This window comes from Palaemon carinicauda, chromosome 22 (assembly GCF_036898095.1).
Source record: "Palaemon carinicauda isolate YSFRI2023 chromosome 22, ASM3689809v2, whole genome shotgun sequence".
Classification (NCBI taxonomy): domain Eukaryota; kingdom Metazoa; phylum Arthropoda; class Malacostraca; order Decapoda; family Palaemonidae; genus Palaemon; species Palaemon carinicauda.
In genome coordinates this window covers 40,713,527-40,728,676 of record NC_090746.1, presented here as the reverse complement: position 1 = coordinate 40,728,676, position 15,150 = coordinate 40,713,527, and the positions used below count along the sequence as shown (strand labels likewise).

Below are 15,150 nucleotides of genomic sequence, written 5' to 3'. Positions count from 1 at the left end.
TATGTCGGGAGGGGTCCTATAGCCCTTTCATAGAAAGGAAGGGCGGGTCCATCAGGACGACATGGCCATCTCACCCAAAAATAGATTTTTCGCTTCGCTCAAAATCCGTTTTTTGGGCTCAAGCCATGTCATCCTGATGGAAGTATACCAGAGCATTACTGTATCTGTGGATTCTCAGAGCGTGCCGTACTCCTCGGAGGTAATTTTTCCCGGTCAACTAGACCTAGAGACCTAAGATGTTACCGTTATACATCTTTTCAACTAACCATAAACCATGTTAGAGCTTCCTGCCCCCTACAGGGAAGAGTCCTACTAGACTCTGGAAAAGTCTCGAAGAGTACACATACCTATGTATGAATACCAGGCAAGCTAATATAGTGGTCTCACCCTATATTAAGTAAAGCATAGTTTGTAAAGAACCACTGCGTCAATATGAAATATCGACCAGTTCTCCGCACAATACTTGTATTGGACAAAGGTTTATATCCGCATAGGAGGAAACTTGTAAAACCGCCACCGTCCCCTTCTGGGACGGAGTTCTCCCGATAAGGGAAAGCATAAACCAATGCAACATAGCTTGCATACAGGAACAATCTATTAGAATTATCCCAGATAAATATACATAGAATGAATGCTCAATTATATCAATAAATTGACACAGGTGAAGGAGACGCAAGGTTCTCAAGAACAAGTTTATTGATAGACAATAAACAGACAGGTTAACAACAATTCTATATATATATATATATATATATATATATATATATATATATATATATATATATATATATATATATATATATATATATATATATATATATATATATATATATATATATATATATATATATATAAGAAGAGGATAACCAAAACTTTAAGCATAAGTCTGATAGTAAACAGAACTTGTTTATCTGAAAGAAAAACATTAGTGCCACTTTTAACATACCGAGGTATGAAGGTCAGAAAAGTCTGTATTACTAATCAGTTACATTAGCGTTAGAAACGCTCGGCACACATGTCTGCACTTATGCTAGGTTCACCTTTGGAAGTGGAACAGTCAACGTGGGCACCTCAGTTCCCTCACTTAGTTTGTAGCACAGAATGTAACTACACACTCACCCTGGAATTAATTGTCCCAATTAAAACCACTGTTCCTCGCAGAGTTAAACAGCAGGGTTAACGACGCAACCCACTGCTACCACAGAACTCTTTAGTTGCTCCACTTGCTTCGCATAGTGGCGAAAGAACACTCTGGAAAACTTCCAGCCAGTGTATGAACGGAGATGTTCAAAACCCATACAATTAAGGAAATTTAAGGATGAAGCAACTTTCCTCGGATCGTGACCTGCGGGTGTACTGTCAGGATCCGCTCTGCGAATAAAATATGCGATTTTCGCCCTGAGTTGATTCAGTGATAAATTTGAGCCTGATGTTTCTCCCCTGAATAGTTGACCACCCTAGAATTCTGAAGTTCTATGAAGAAAGACCTTAGGCATTCTACTGGACATAGAGATGCATCTCCTTTCAGAGGGCAGATTCTCCAGGGACCCCACCTGTTGGTGGGTAACTCATTCTTGGTGAGAAACAAAGGATCTGGAAACAGGTTCAGTTCTCCCCCATCCGGGAACTGAACACAACCTTCCTCTCTCGAGAGGGCTACAATCTCACTAACCCTGGCCCCGGACGCGAGTGGAAATAGGAAAATAACTTTTTGGGTCAAATCCATTAACGCACCCTCCTCATTGCTCCACAGAGAAGCGAAATGAAGAACTTTGTCTAAAGACCATGAAATGGGCTTCAGAGGTGCTGAAGGTCTGAGCCTAGCGCAGGCTTTTGGAACTTTATTAAAGATCTCGTTACCTAGGTCGACCTGGAAGGCATATAGAATGGGTCTTGTCAAAGCAGACTTACACGCTGAAATCGTGTTAGCTGCCAACCCTTGACCATGGAGGTGGATGAAGAAAGATAAGCAGAAGTCTGTCGAGATCTCCTGCGGATTCTTCGCCTTGACAAAGGCCACCCATTTTCTCCAAGATGACTCATATTGCCTTCTAGTAGATTTGCACTTATATTCCTCTAGGAAGTCTATGCCGGCTTTCGAAATCCCGAAACGCTTTCTCACCGCTAGGGAGAGAAAATCATGAGCTGCAGGGTCCGGGTTTTCTGTAATGAAGCGCAGACAGTCGACTTCTGGACTCGCTGGGTCAGAACTGGATCTGGTAGCGGTACAAACTTCAGCCGTAGTTCCAATGCCAGGGGGAACCACACGCTGTTCGGCCACTTGTGGGCCACTATTGCCGCTACCCCCTTGAAGGATCTCAGTTTGTTGAGGACCCTCAACAGAAGGTTGTGAGGAGGGAACAGATAAATCCTGGACCATCTGTTCCAGTCGAGGGACATCGCGTCCACTGCTTCCGCTAAGGGGTCCTCGTACGGGGATACGTTAAAGGCCAACTTCTTGTTGTCTTTCGTTGCAAAGAGATCTATCTGCAGTTCTGGGACTTGATTCAGAATGAAGGAGAATGATCCTGCGTCTAAGGACCATTCCGACTCTATCGGTGTGAACCTGGATAGAGCGTCCGCTGTCACATTGCGGACTCCTTGAAGGTGAACTGCCGACAGGTACCACTTCTTCTTTTCCGCCAATCGGAAGATGGCCAACATCACCCGGTTGAGAGGTGGTGACCTCGATCCTTGTCAATTCAAGCATCTCACAACTACCTCGCTGTCCATTACCAGCCTTATGTGGATCGAGTGACGCGGGGAGACTTTCTTTAAGGTAAGGAGCACTGCCATAGCTTCTAGAAAGTTTATGTGAAAGGTCTTGAATAGCTTGGACCAAGTCCCCTGGACTTTTTTCCGATGAGAGTGACCTCCCATCCCTCCTTCGAGGCATCTGAGTGAATCGTCACCGACGGGGGAGGTGGCTGAAGAAGAACCAACTTCTTTAGATGTCTGGCTTGGGACCAAGGCCTGAGAAGAGTACGTAGCCGAAGCGGACTTGGTCTTCTCAGATCTCTTCGCGCGTTTGATGCATAACTTCTCCAAACTCCGGTTGCATCCTTTAGCTGTGCTCTTAGCACTGGGTCTGTCACCGAAGCAAACTGGAGAGAGCCCAGTACCCTCTCCTGTTCGCGTCTTGATATCCTTTCGGAATCTAGAAGTCTCTTGACAGAACCCGCTATCTCCTTCCTTTTCTTCGCCGGGATGGAGAAACAGTGTGACATTAGGTCCCAGTGGATTCCCAGCCACTGGAACTTTTGAGATGGAGAAAGTCGAGACTTTTTTCTGTTGATCTTGAAGCCTAGGTACTCTAGGAACTGGATCACTTGACTGGAAGCTTACAAGCATTCTGTTTCGGATGCTGCCCACACCAGCCAGTCGTCCAGGTAGGCTACTACCTGAATTCCCTTTAGGCGTAATTGTTTGAGAGCTACGCTCGCAAGCTTCGTGAAAATCCTTGGGGCTATATTTAGCCCGAATGGCATGGCTCTGAAGGCGTATAGTCTTCGTTGTAGCCTGAACCCTAGGTAGGGGGAGAGTCGACGGTTGATTGGAACGTGCCAATAGGCGTCTGACAAGTGTATAGAGACGGAATATGCCCTCTTGGGCAGTAAGGTCCTTATGTGTTGCAGTGTTAGCATCTTGAATTTGCAATTCACTATGAACTTGTTGAGTGGCGACAAGTCCAGAATGACTCTGAGCTTTTCCGAGTCTTTCTTGGGAACACAAAACAGCCTCCCTTGGAATTTGATGGACTTCACCCTTCGGATCACTTTTTTCTCCAATAGTACTTGAACGTACTCCTCCAGAACGGGGGTGGAGTGTTGGAAAAACCGAGGGCACGGGGGTGGAGTGCTGTACCAGCTCCAGCCCAGTCCATTCTTGAGTAGGCTGTGGGCCCAGGGATCGAAGGTCCACCGATCCCGAAAATTCTGAGGTCTCCCTCCTACCGGCATCATCTCACTTGGACTGCCGTCCTGAGGTCTTGCCTCCCTGACAGCGACCACCCCTGAATCCCCTTCCCCTTGAGGGGCGTCTAGACGAGCCTCTGGCTGCTCCTCTAGGCTTTGCTCGAAAGGAAGTAGACTACCCTTCGAACGTTGGGGTGAATGCCGTGGACTGTGTCGACACAGCCTGGGGTACCCACTGGAATGTGGTCGGGGTTTGTGCCACCATCTGGGGCACTGAAGGCAATGGCAATTGCAGTTGCTGTTGCTGTCTAAGAGGCTTGGCTGGCCGAGACGGTAGCCTAGTCCTCATAGTCTTCCTCTTTGGTTGAGGACCCTCATCCGGGGAAGACTTTCTTTTGATAGCCAGGCCCCACTTCTGGAGAAGGTTTCTATTCTCCAAGGCGGCCTTATCCACAACTTCTTTGACCAATTCGCTAGGGAAAAGGTCTTTGCCCCAAATGTTGGAGGAGATTAGTTTCCTTGGCTCGTGCCTCACCGTAGCCGAGGTGAACACGAACTCCCTACAAGCTCTCCTCGCCCTGACGAAGCTGTAAAGATCCTTCGTCACTGTGGCCAGATGAATCTTGGCCACTACCATGAACATTTCATGGACCTTGGGGTCACTTGCCATCGTCTCAAGAGTGGTCTGAAGAGACATTGAGGCACCCAGTCTTTCTTTTGTCTCGAGCTCTCTCTGCAAAAGAAAGTCAGACACCTTAGGGAGGTTCTCACCGAACTGACGTCCGGCAATATCAGCCTCCAACTTCCCGACTGAAAAGGTAAGATGGACGTCCTTCCAGTCCTTGTGGTCCATGGGTAGGGCCAGCAACAAGGGTTTACACTCCTCCAGGGAGGGGCAAGGCTTGCCAGCCTCGACTGCTTTTAATACAGCCGCAAACCCTTTCTGCAAAAAGGGGAAGGCTCTAGCAGGAGAGGACACAAAGGAAGGGAGCTTCTTACTCAATGCAGTAACTTTGAGTTTGTGAAGCCCCTCTCTTTCATCGAAGATGAAAGCAAAGCTTGAGCCTTAGCATGGTCCATCACTATGACCTCCTTCGGCTCTGTCTTCTCCTTTGAAGCTGGTTCCTCCTCAACCGGACATAACAGTCTGGATATGACCCTTTGCTGGGCCAGAATTCCACTTCCTCAAGGGGAACTGAACCCAGCTTATCCGACATGACGATCTTTCCAGTCGTCATCGGTATGTGCTCGGCATATCTCCACGGGTTAGCATCTGAGGACAAGGGAAGGTCTTTCACGATGAGCCTTTTCTTGGGCCCACGTGATACTGCAAGCTCCTGCATCCGCAGTTCCATTGCAGCCGCCTTCTCCATATTCTCCTTCTGCATTTGTTGGATCATTCCAACAATGGAGGAGAGGGCCTGTCCCAGCTCTACTGGGAGAGCGGACGATGTTGAGGGAATAGGTTCAGGGATCAGAACCGGAGCAGCCGACACCTCGTTGGCTTCTTCCTCTACGATGTCTGGGGCTTGATCTTCATCCTGGCCTCCTGCCAGGAGGTCTTCCTCCAGACGCTCGGACACGTCTGACATCCTGTCGCCCAACTGGATATCTTGCACGGCGACCGCGACTTCAGCATCCACCTGGATCTGAACTAGGGGGATCTCCTCTTGAGGCTGGGGAATCACTGCATCAGCTGATGCCCTAGGGAAAAGGTAAGCCCTCATCTTCTCACTTGGAAGATAAGGTCCAGAGGTGTTCTTCTGGAAGCCCCTTACCCAGGTGCGAAGCTTCCCCCTTGCTATATCCCTTGATTCCGCTGTCCTAGGGGAATCAAAAGCTTCAGTAATCAGGTTAGAGCACACGGTACATACTTGGGGATCCCAATACCGGAGCTCACCTTTGGAGACAGCGCATGCTGCGTGCCTCCTACATAATCCATGTCCGCAGAGGTTCTTACTGCGGACATTGCAGAAAGCACTTCCGCACTTCGGACGTACCTCCTGCAAAGAGAAGAAAATTTCCATGAGTATCAAGTGAACTATGTATCACTGGATATGCACAGTTTAGCATAACAATTCAGAAAGGAAAGACACACACTTGTGTTTCCTTCACAACCAATTGTTGCAGCCTTCCAGGTAATGAAATCGAATGGTTAATCTCTTCTAGAATAACCAATGCAAAGTTTCCAGAGGAAACAGGTGGAGGTCACACCTAAGCAATGATTTTAAAATCCTGGATAATAGACAAGAAAGAACTCACTTTCTTATCTGTAAGGCAACAGCAAAGGGCTGTGCAAGACAACACAAAAGTGTTAGAACACACAGTGCTGTACCAAAACTTATACTATAGTTTTCCTCTTACAGTATATGTTATACTGAAGAATACTGGTACAGTATAGGAGGTTATGTGCCGGCCGGCACACACAATAATTAGCTTTAAAGTATAATACTTAACAGCTATAAGGCGGCAGAACACTGGTTCAAATGCATGTGCCGGCCGGCAGTAACTGCCGGCCGGCAACAGCCCATGTCGGCTACACAAGGTAGCACCCGGCTGCCGACCACACTCCTGGCGACTGGAAGACAAGGGCTGACATTAGCCGGCCGGCAAAGGTACACAACCGATGCCAGCCAGCAGCAAAGAACCAGAGGACTACGACTGCCCGGCTGCCGGCCTCATAGGCCGGCAGCCGGGTCGGGTACAGCACTAGAAGAAAACAGAATGGATGCCGGGATAAGAGCGTAAACAACCTCCAAGCCCGGCAATCCGAAAGAGTGCATATAAGGAAGGGGAGAATCTAATTCAGGCTTCCTGACCAATGCCGTCTGACTCACAGGCAGGCATGGATGAGGGACCAAGGGAGGTCCGGGCAGCACTCAAGCAGAAGACCCCTGCCGGCCGGCAGACTCTGCAAAGGACTGAGTCAATTCCACATCCTAACCTCTCCTAGGTCCAGATGTAGCATGACGTACAGTACTGTAATGGCTAGACCATTACGGAGATAGAGGGGGAAGGGACAAAAGAGGGTCCTACCAACCTTGCTTTAGTGAAGGATCACCCGCAGCCAAGGAAACTCATCTTAGCCTAAGGGAGATCCAAGGAGGGAGGCCAGCAATACTTGCCAGCTCCCAAAGAACCAAAGCAAGGAAGGTGTTGCAACTCTCAGGGAAAGAATCTTATCCTCCCACCGAGAACAGCAACAAGGACTAGTCTGCTAGATCACAAAAGAAGGAATCATCTCGTACAGAAACCTTCGGTAGTGACCTAAGGAGGCTAAGCCTCCTATGTCTGTGTCAGGCCAGCGAGGGAGACTCTACCCCAAGCCAGACGAACACAGACTCAGACTAAAAACTCTGTTGTTCTGTCCCACTCTGAAACCAGACTTACTGGAACAGGAAGGTACAGTAACACCCCAGTATAGTTTTATCGAAAGTTAATTCAGATAAACCACTCAGGGATAAGCCCAAGGCTTAAACAGAGGGAAAGGGATTGCATAACTTTTCTGAAGAAAGGAAAGCAACCTGGGAGTATGAGAAAGTATACTAAGGCTCCATAAGCAGCTTAGCCTAGGCACCAAGAGAATCGATTACCTAAATCACCGAAACTCACTCGTATACTATCTTGGAAATATTCAACATAATCCTAAATGTATAAAAAACAGCCTAAAGCTTCAATAAAATTTTAATACACTCGGAAAACCAAAACATGCAGAAAGTACTAGGACCAAACGACTAGGCTACATGGCCTAGCGTAGGCCAAAATTGGCGAATACTTCGCCAAAATAATACTAAAGCACGAAAGGAAATCCTATGTAACGCTAAATAGCTAAAATTTATTAAAGCAAAACAACCGGGAATATCGCTCTGGCTAACTAAACTTATACCTAGTGAGCGACAGCGTCCATGACGCTTCCGGTAGGCTAAGGCTCTTGTAACAAAGATTAATCCTATTAATCACTTAAAAATTTACCAAGAGCCTACATTTATACATAAAAGAAATGGTACTCAACTTATCAGAGGCCGACGAAGTTGGAGAAGCCATGAAAAGCTGAATAAATCCAAGATTTGCGAGAAACACAGGAAAAAACACCGAGTTGTTAAGCTACGCAAAAAGGAATACAGATGGCGCCAGGATTGGCGCCAGGCACGCTTACGAAACTGGAGAATAGGGAGCCTTGGGAGCGGCTCCCCCTTTTTCTTTCCCGTTTACGTTACTTGCCAATTGACCCCTCGATACGTAATCTCTGTTTAGGGTGCAGATTGCCATGTGGCGTGTCAAGAATACGTCCTCTGATATGTCGCGATATCCCTTTCATGAGGGATATTCGCTCCAGGAGTTAGAATTCTGGTACCTTAAGGTAAATTCTCTGGGAATATCGCCGTAGTTGTAATATACCCTAGGAAGCTACCCTATAGGAACTTGCATCAGGACGACATGGCTTGAGCCCAAAAATATATATATATATATATATATATATATATATATATATATATATATATATATATATATATATATATATAAACATATATAAATATGTATATATATATATGTATATATATATGTATATATATATATATATATATATATATATATATATATATATATGTGTGTGTGTGTGTGTGTGTGTCTGTGTGTCTGTGTGTGTGCGTATGTGTATGTGTCTCCCACACAAAAATAGACTAGGTATATTGTTTCCGTCTATATAGTAACTCTATTTGTATGGATTCAATTATAAAACACTTAAAGTTTCCCGAATTGAAATCTGAAGACTCTACATTGATAGTTTAATTATCATATTTTGTAAAATAATGTAATAATTTCTTGCTGCATTATACAAATCTATGGTGAATTACCTTTTCAGTGATACTACTTTAAACCTAATCAAACTTGCGATTCAGCATCAAACATGTTGGGCAAAAAATATTTAAAAAATCATGAATTTTAATCAGGCTGCCAAGTTAGTTTTGATAATGGGAGATGTATTTTAGGGACATTGTAATCACAATCATTCAACAGAGAAGAATAATAAGTCAAATTGAAGAGCTAAAATTCGACAATAGACTCATAGATGTATACATTGCCGGTCAGTAAGGTATCAGATGTGGAAATACCTTGGATGGAGATACTTGAATGTAAATCATTTTAATAAAAAAGAATAATTATCGAAATGTTAATTTACAGTTATTTAAAACAGTTTTAAAAAGGCAAAACTAATTGCCACCATTTTCTTGGCAGAAGTATAAAATAGGAAAGTATGAAAATTAGTTTTCTTTCTTATAACTGTTTTAGCTTTTTTTTTTATATGGGCCCAAGATGAAGGACCATATTTTTCTTGCTTTGGGTGCTTTGCTTACATCTCCATCATTACAGAAGCACTATCAATGAATGATTAAAGTACAAAAAGTTTTTGATGTGCTGTAACAACAAGATTGTTCTAAATTTAGCTATCATTTTGAATAGCACATGTACTGTACACTTGAAACAATCTTTATATAGCTGTACATGTGAAATTACATAAAGTGGCTCATAAAAGATTCAAACAATAATCGTCACTTTCTTTCATGTTCAACTGGTTGAACAGGAATTCGTAGTAGCTGAACCAAACCATATGACATATCAGAAAAAACAAGACTTAACAGAATCGACTGACAAACATCGTTATCTGATAGGGAGTTTCAACGAGGGAAATTATTTGCGTCAAGTTCAGCATGATGAGCCTCAAACTATTTCTTTTTATATCATGACTGTAGTTAAGCAATGATAAGCATAGCTGACTATCAACATATTACATAAATCTACAATAATTTTGGACACGAATAAAGAAATTCTCGAGAAAAAAATGCCAAATAGTGTTGTTTGATATTATATATTGATAGATTTCAAGAGATTTCGGTAAATACCTCCATATGAATAATTTCAATACTATTGCAAAGTCATTTTCACACAATAACTAAAACAGCCATTAAATAAATATTTATGAAAATACAATCATTTTGAAATTTTATATGCATTCGAAACCAATAAATGCCATTATTACTTTTAATATTAACACTATTAATATAATCACTATTGTTGAAAATATATTACAACAAAAAAGAAGAAAATAGCAATGTATGCAAAACTAATGAGGCAAATAAAAACACCAGGCAAAACCTATTCACTCAATCATTCATGTTCGAAAATTCAAAGGCTTAGTACTTTGCGCATTGAAATATCACCACAAGCTCTCCGCCAAGATGGCTGTGTCAAAGCTTTACCGTGCAGAAAATAAGGAAAAAGAACATTAATAACAGTACGCGTGGCATGTGAGACCCTTAAAACAATAAGGTAACAATTGAGATCTACAAAACAAATAACAGTAACAGAATTTACAATTAAAGCAAAAGTCCCCATTTGCAAGTTTACCAAAGACGGTCACAACGTACAGTGCATCTCTAGCAAAATAAAAATTATAAATACATATACATTATATAAGATCTTTCCTAGGCAAGATCTTCTAACTGATAAATACAAGTTTAATGTAAGAATTGAGAGAGATTAAAAAGAAAAACTCATGTGTAGGCAAACAATTGAAACCTATGAGAATGTAAAAGACTGGACAACCCATCTCTGTCGTTAATTCAAGTACATGGGAAAACAGTCCTTATACTTTTTTTTTTTTTTTTTTTTTTTTTTTTACATCATATGTCAATACCACCAAATTGTACCAAAAATTGAGACAAAATTGATAATTAATATTTATAATCATTTTGAAATTTTCTCACAGCTAAAACTTCAAATTAATCAAAAACTATTTTCTGTCTCCTTTTATGCTTGTAATTCATGCTTAGCTTAAATTAGATTGACAGTATTTATTGCAGATTTTTCATTTCCACAGGAGTAAAGACAGAAAAAAAATTAAAACAAAAATAGCAAACAAAATTAGCCTTTTCCAGCAAAGTAATTTAGGAAACCTAATGGACTCCTGTAGAATTAGACATATGGTCAACACACTAATCTTTCTTTCATTATCATACCTATTTTTGCAAGTCACTTCTTATCAAGAGCCAGAAATAGTCATATCTCAAGGGTCATTCCATATAAAAAGACATATCTCCAACGAATAATCACTCACCAAGGGTAACTCTTCGTGTTAACAAGTAACCTGAACACACGCACTACATAAAAGGTATTACAAAAGATATATAACGAAACTACTTCACTAACTTACTTTACCTTAACGGCTGCTTTTCTGGTCCTATACAGAAGGGGAGCCATACACTCTCTACAGGACCTTCACAATCATTTTATCATTAGCATTCCTAGGCATTCAGCATTTCACACCACATATTGCTCGTTTATTGTCAAATCTATATTATCAAAGTTCTTAGAAAACAGGAAATTCTTTAGTTTCAGTCTTTCGGATGTATAGTGGGAGCTTATTGTATAGTCATGGGTCGCTCTTATTTAAAGGCTCTAGAGCATGCAGTAGTCATATCTCTAGGTTCCATAGTTCGGAACCATCTGTAACTATTCTCGTATCAACACAATTTGCTGGCTGCACAGTATGTAGCATTTCTCTTAGATATTTTGGCCGTCTTGTTTTGATAACTTGATGGGTTATTGAACAAATGTTATACTCAACCCTTGCTTTAATAGGCAGCCAGTGTAAATCAATTAGTGTAGGAGTGATACATTCTCGGGGAAGGACACCTTTTGTCAGTCTTGCTCCTCTGTTTACTATGTTTTGTAATTTCTTGAGCTCATACAGATACTTATTTATAAAGATAAGGGTTCTAACATTAGAGCCAAAGGTTATTTTGCTGCCTTATTTATTTCAGTATTGAGAGACAAGTTACAGACAAGAGATACTCCTGGATAACGAACTTTACTATAATTTTGGGCAAAGATGTTTCTTGGGCTTTTTTCTAAACCACAATAAGCACTTTTATTTGCATTTAATTTTAGTTGTTTGATTGTCATCCATTCCCTAACACTGACAATAATTCTGTTTAGAGTATCTGTAGTGTCGTCTATATAATTTATTGAGACGCAAATTTGTGTATCATCAGCTAATAGTTTGAACTGCACTCCTTGCCTTTGAAGTACTTTTGACAGACCAATAGTATAGATAGAGAATCAGATTGGGCCCAGTACACTCCCTCTCTGTTTAATGGTCATTTTCTCTTATAGCATTCAGTTTTTTCTCCTTAGTAGATAATTATAGTAGCACATTGACTTTTGTATTCTTCCCATATACTTTCAGATTTTAACCGATTCCACTTTCTTTACGTCTTTAACATTAATAGTCATTTTCATCTGTGGACATATGGTATCACATTCAATCTTACTTACCGTATTGTATATGGTCATAATACAGTTAACCCACATAGAGCCCAACAAACGCTGGTTACCCTGATTACAGGGATTATTGATAACATCATTCATTTTTTTTTTTTTTTTTTTTTTGTAACTTCTTTAATAAATGCACAAGGAGAGAAGTTTGATTTACATCTAAATTTAATCTGAACGTAATAAGATTGTACACTGGAGAAAGAGAGCACTTCTCTTCTACATTTATATCAGATACAATGTTATTCATTCCATCGCTTAAAACTAGGTCCAACATATTCCCAGTTAAAGCAGTTGCAGAGTAAACATTATTTACCAAATAACACAAGATTTGATGCGTTATCCATCCAAAGTTTGAAGTCTCCACAAATAATTAATTAAAATTTTTCCATGATAATCATCTCAATGAGTACACTGGATTCTTCAAAGATACTAGTATCTGTTCTCGGAGGTTTGTAAACTGTTACAATGGATATATTTGTTTATTTTTGTGCATGTAGTTTATTTCTATACATTCAAAGCTTCTTATACAAGTGCTTTTATCGTCTTGAGATTTGAGTAGCCCTTACGATGAAGAGCCCGAATCGCCCCCATCCCACATTAAAAAAAAGAAAAGAAAAGAACACTTGCCCTCTCTGGGGATAGAAAAGAAAAAGTGTGGCCTGGGTGGGAGGGGTTATTTCAATGATCTTAGCCTTATCAAAGGTATTCAACTATGTCAAAATATTTTTCATTTATCAATTGTCGAAATTGAATATTTTTTTTTACCAACGCCTTGTATATTTACACAGGCATAGTTTATGGCATCCTTAGTATCCATGGTCCATATTTTCTGCTAGTCTCTTCAATTCCAACTCATAAGCTTTGCAATTTCAAGAATTCACTGTGTGGTCATTTGGTTTTTTTAAGTTAGTGTAGTTTATAGCCTACATTTTACACGTTGGGAATTACATTCCTTAGTGGCGAGATTTCCTGAACATTCCCCACAAACTTTATCATCAGTCTTGAATTTGCAATCTTTTTTTAAATGTCCATACCTTTGACAGTGGTAGCAGGTGATCAAGTAATACCTATCACATATGTTAAAAGTGCCCCATTGCAGCATAAATTTTTCACCTTTATCATAAATACCCTTCCGAACTTTACAATCAAATTTCAACTAGTATGAAGTTCCACCAGCAGCAGTTTTCTTGGATACCAAACTTATCTTCTATTCTATATTTCAAATATGGTCCAGGCAACGAATCCTTTGAATTAAAGCATTTACTACTTCACTTTCATCATTGTATACAATGGTTTGAATTTTGTTTGCTGCTTCCTCTCTGATATTTTTATCAGCAAAATTCACAACATTTCCAACTGAAAATAACCTCGTATTAAGAATTGGTATGTCTTTGAGTGCATGTTCGACCTCATTTTTGCTGTCAGTGATTTTAGCTGATGCTTAAGTCGTTTTAATTACAAGTATTTTTTCCCCCATAACTTTGCCATCATATAACATTTTTTCTTGTTTTGGGTCCATCAGTGTTTAAAGTGTTAATTGATTCCATACTCTTCGCTAGATTATAAACTTTCTCTTTAAGATCAATGTCATTCGGGTCGGTAGTCTGGGTGGAACTTACTGTGTCCGAGGCGTGGTCGGAAGTAAGCTCCAAGATTCGGGTTCCCAATTCAGCAATTTTGTCTTCATGTTCATCCATAGCGAGGTCTTTCGTTTTCAAATTCTTCATCCATAGCTATTCTGGCTTCGTGTACATAGTGTGGACCAAGCCATTCACATTTTTTACGTCTCCATCACTGATGTTTGCCTCTATAAAGACACGCTTCTTGTTGTAGTATCTTCCACTGTTATGTGAAAAATACTAATTTACCCAAACACGAAACTAGGGACGGAAAGTTTGTTTTTATTTTTCATATAAATCATTACTAACAACTATGTTCATTCACATTGAAATATAATAGAGTAACTAAATTAGCTAAATGAGAAAATATCATTTGCATCTCAAGTGATATATCTTCAACAATTTAAAAAAGAGATAATGAGTAATGTTTCCAACATTGATTCCAGTGATACATTGACAATGAAGGTGGCAGCTCTATTAGTGATTCTGCCTTTGGTGGCAGCAGCTGGTATCCCACCAGAAAATGAAGGAGTAAATTGGGCTGTCCTTGTTGCTGGATCAAATTATTGGTACAACTATCGACATCAGGTAAACTTAACGAAAGTTCTGTATCTAAGAGTTAAAAAACCATAAAGTGCATTCATAAAATTCTAATAAAATAATCTAAATTCACAAACAAATTCTATTGCAGTCCGACATCTGTCATGCCTACCAAATTATGCATAACCGAGGTATCCCTGATGAACGTATTATAGTTATGATGTATGACGACATAGCTCATAACTCTAAGTAGGTAAAAATACGTTTATACTATTGTAGTTTGCTATGAATATAATTGCAATTTACATTTCTGGATAATAAAAATACTTTTCAATGAAAACTTATAACATTTAAATAACATGATGATTCATACCTTGCACAACCCTAGCAACCCCTATCCAGGCAAGATTTTCAACCACCCCAACGGACCAGACGTATATGAGGGAGTTCCCAAGGATTACGCAGGCAGTGAAGTTACCCCAGAACTCTTCCTGGCTGTGCTTCGAGGCGACGAGCAAGCTGTCAAGGGTATGGGTTCCGGCAAGGTGGTTAAGAGTGGTCCCAATGATCGCATCTTCGTCAATTTGGATGACCATGGAGCACCTGGATTGTTTGCTTTCCCAAGTGGAGAACTAATGGCAGATGAGTTTGCAGCAACTGTCACAAGCATGCATGAAGCAGGAAAATACAAAGAGGTAAGGAAAGACAACATTGGAAATCTATCAGGAGTAACAGTAAGT

General features: G+C 40.8%; 1 protein-coding gene across 1 annotated transcript in view; it reads left to right on the top strand.

Moving 5' to 3' along the window:
- Window positions 1-11,006: 11,006 nt before the first annotated feature.
- The window catches only part of LOC137616418 (legumain-like), a 10,085-nt gene continuing 5,941 nt past the window's right edge, over window positions 11,007-15,150 (top strand). The window contains exons 1-4 of the mRNA XM_068346155.1: window positions 11,007-11,085; window positions 14,317-14,458; window positions 14,562-14,659; window positions 14,799-15,105. Of these exons, the coding sequence (XP_068202256.1) occupies window positions 14,330-14,458; window positions 14,562-14,659; window positions 14,799-15,105 (534 nt within the window). The 5' untranslated portion in view covers window positions 11,007-11,085; window positions 14,317-14,329. The remainder of the gene's footprint in view (window positions 11,086-14,316; window positions 14,459-14,561; window positions 14,660-14,798; window positions 15,106-15,150) is intronic.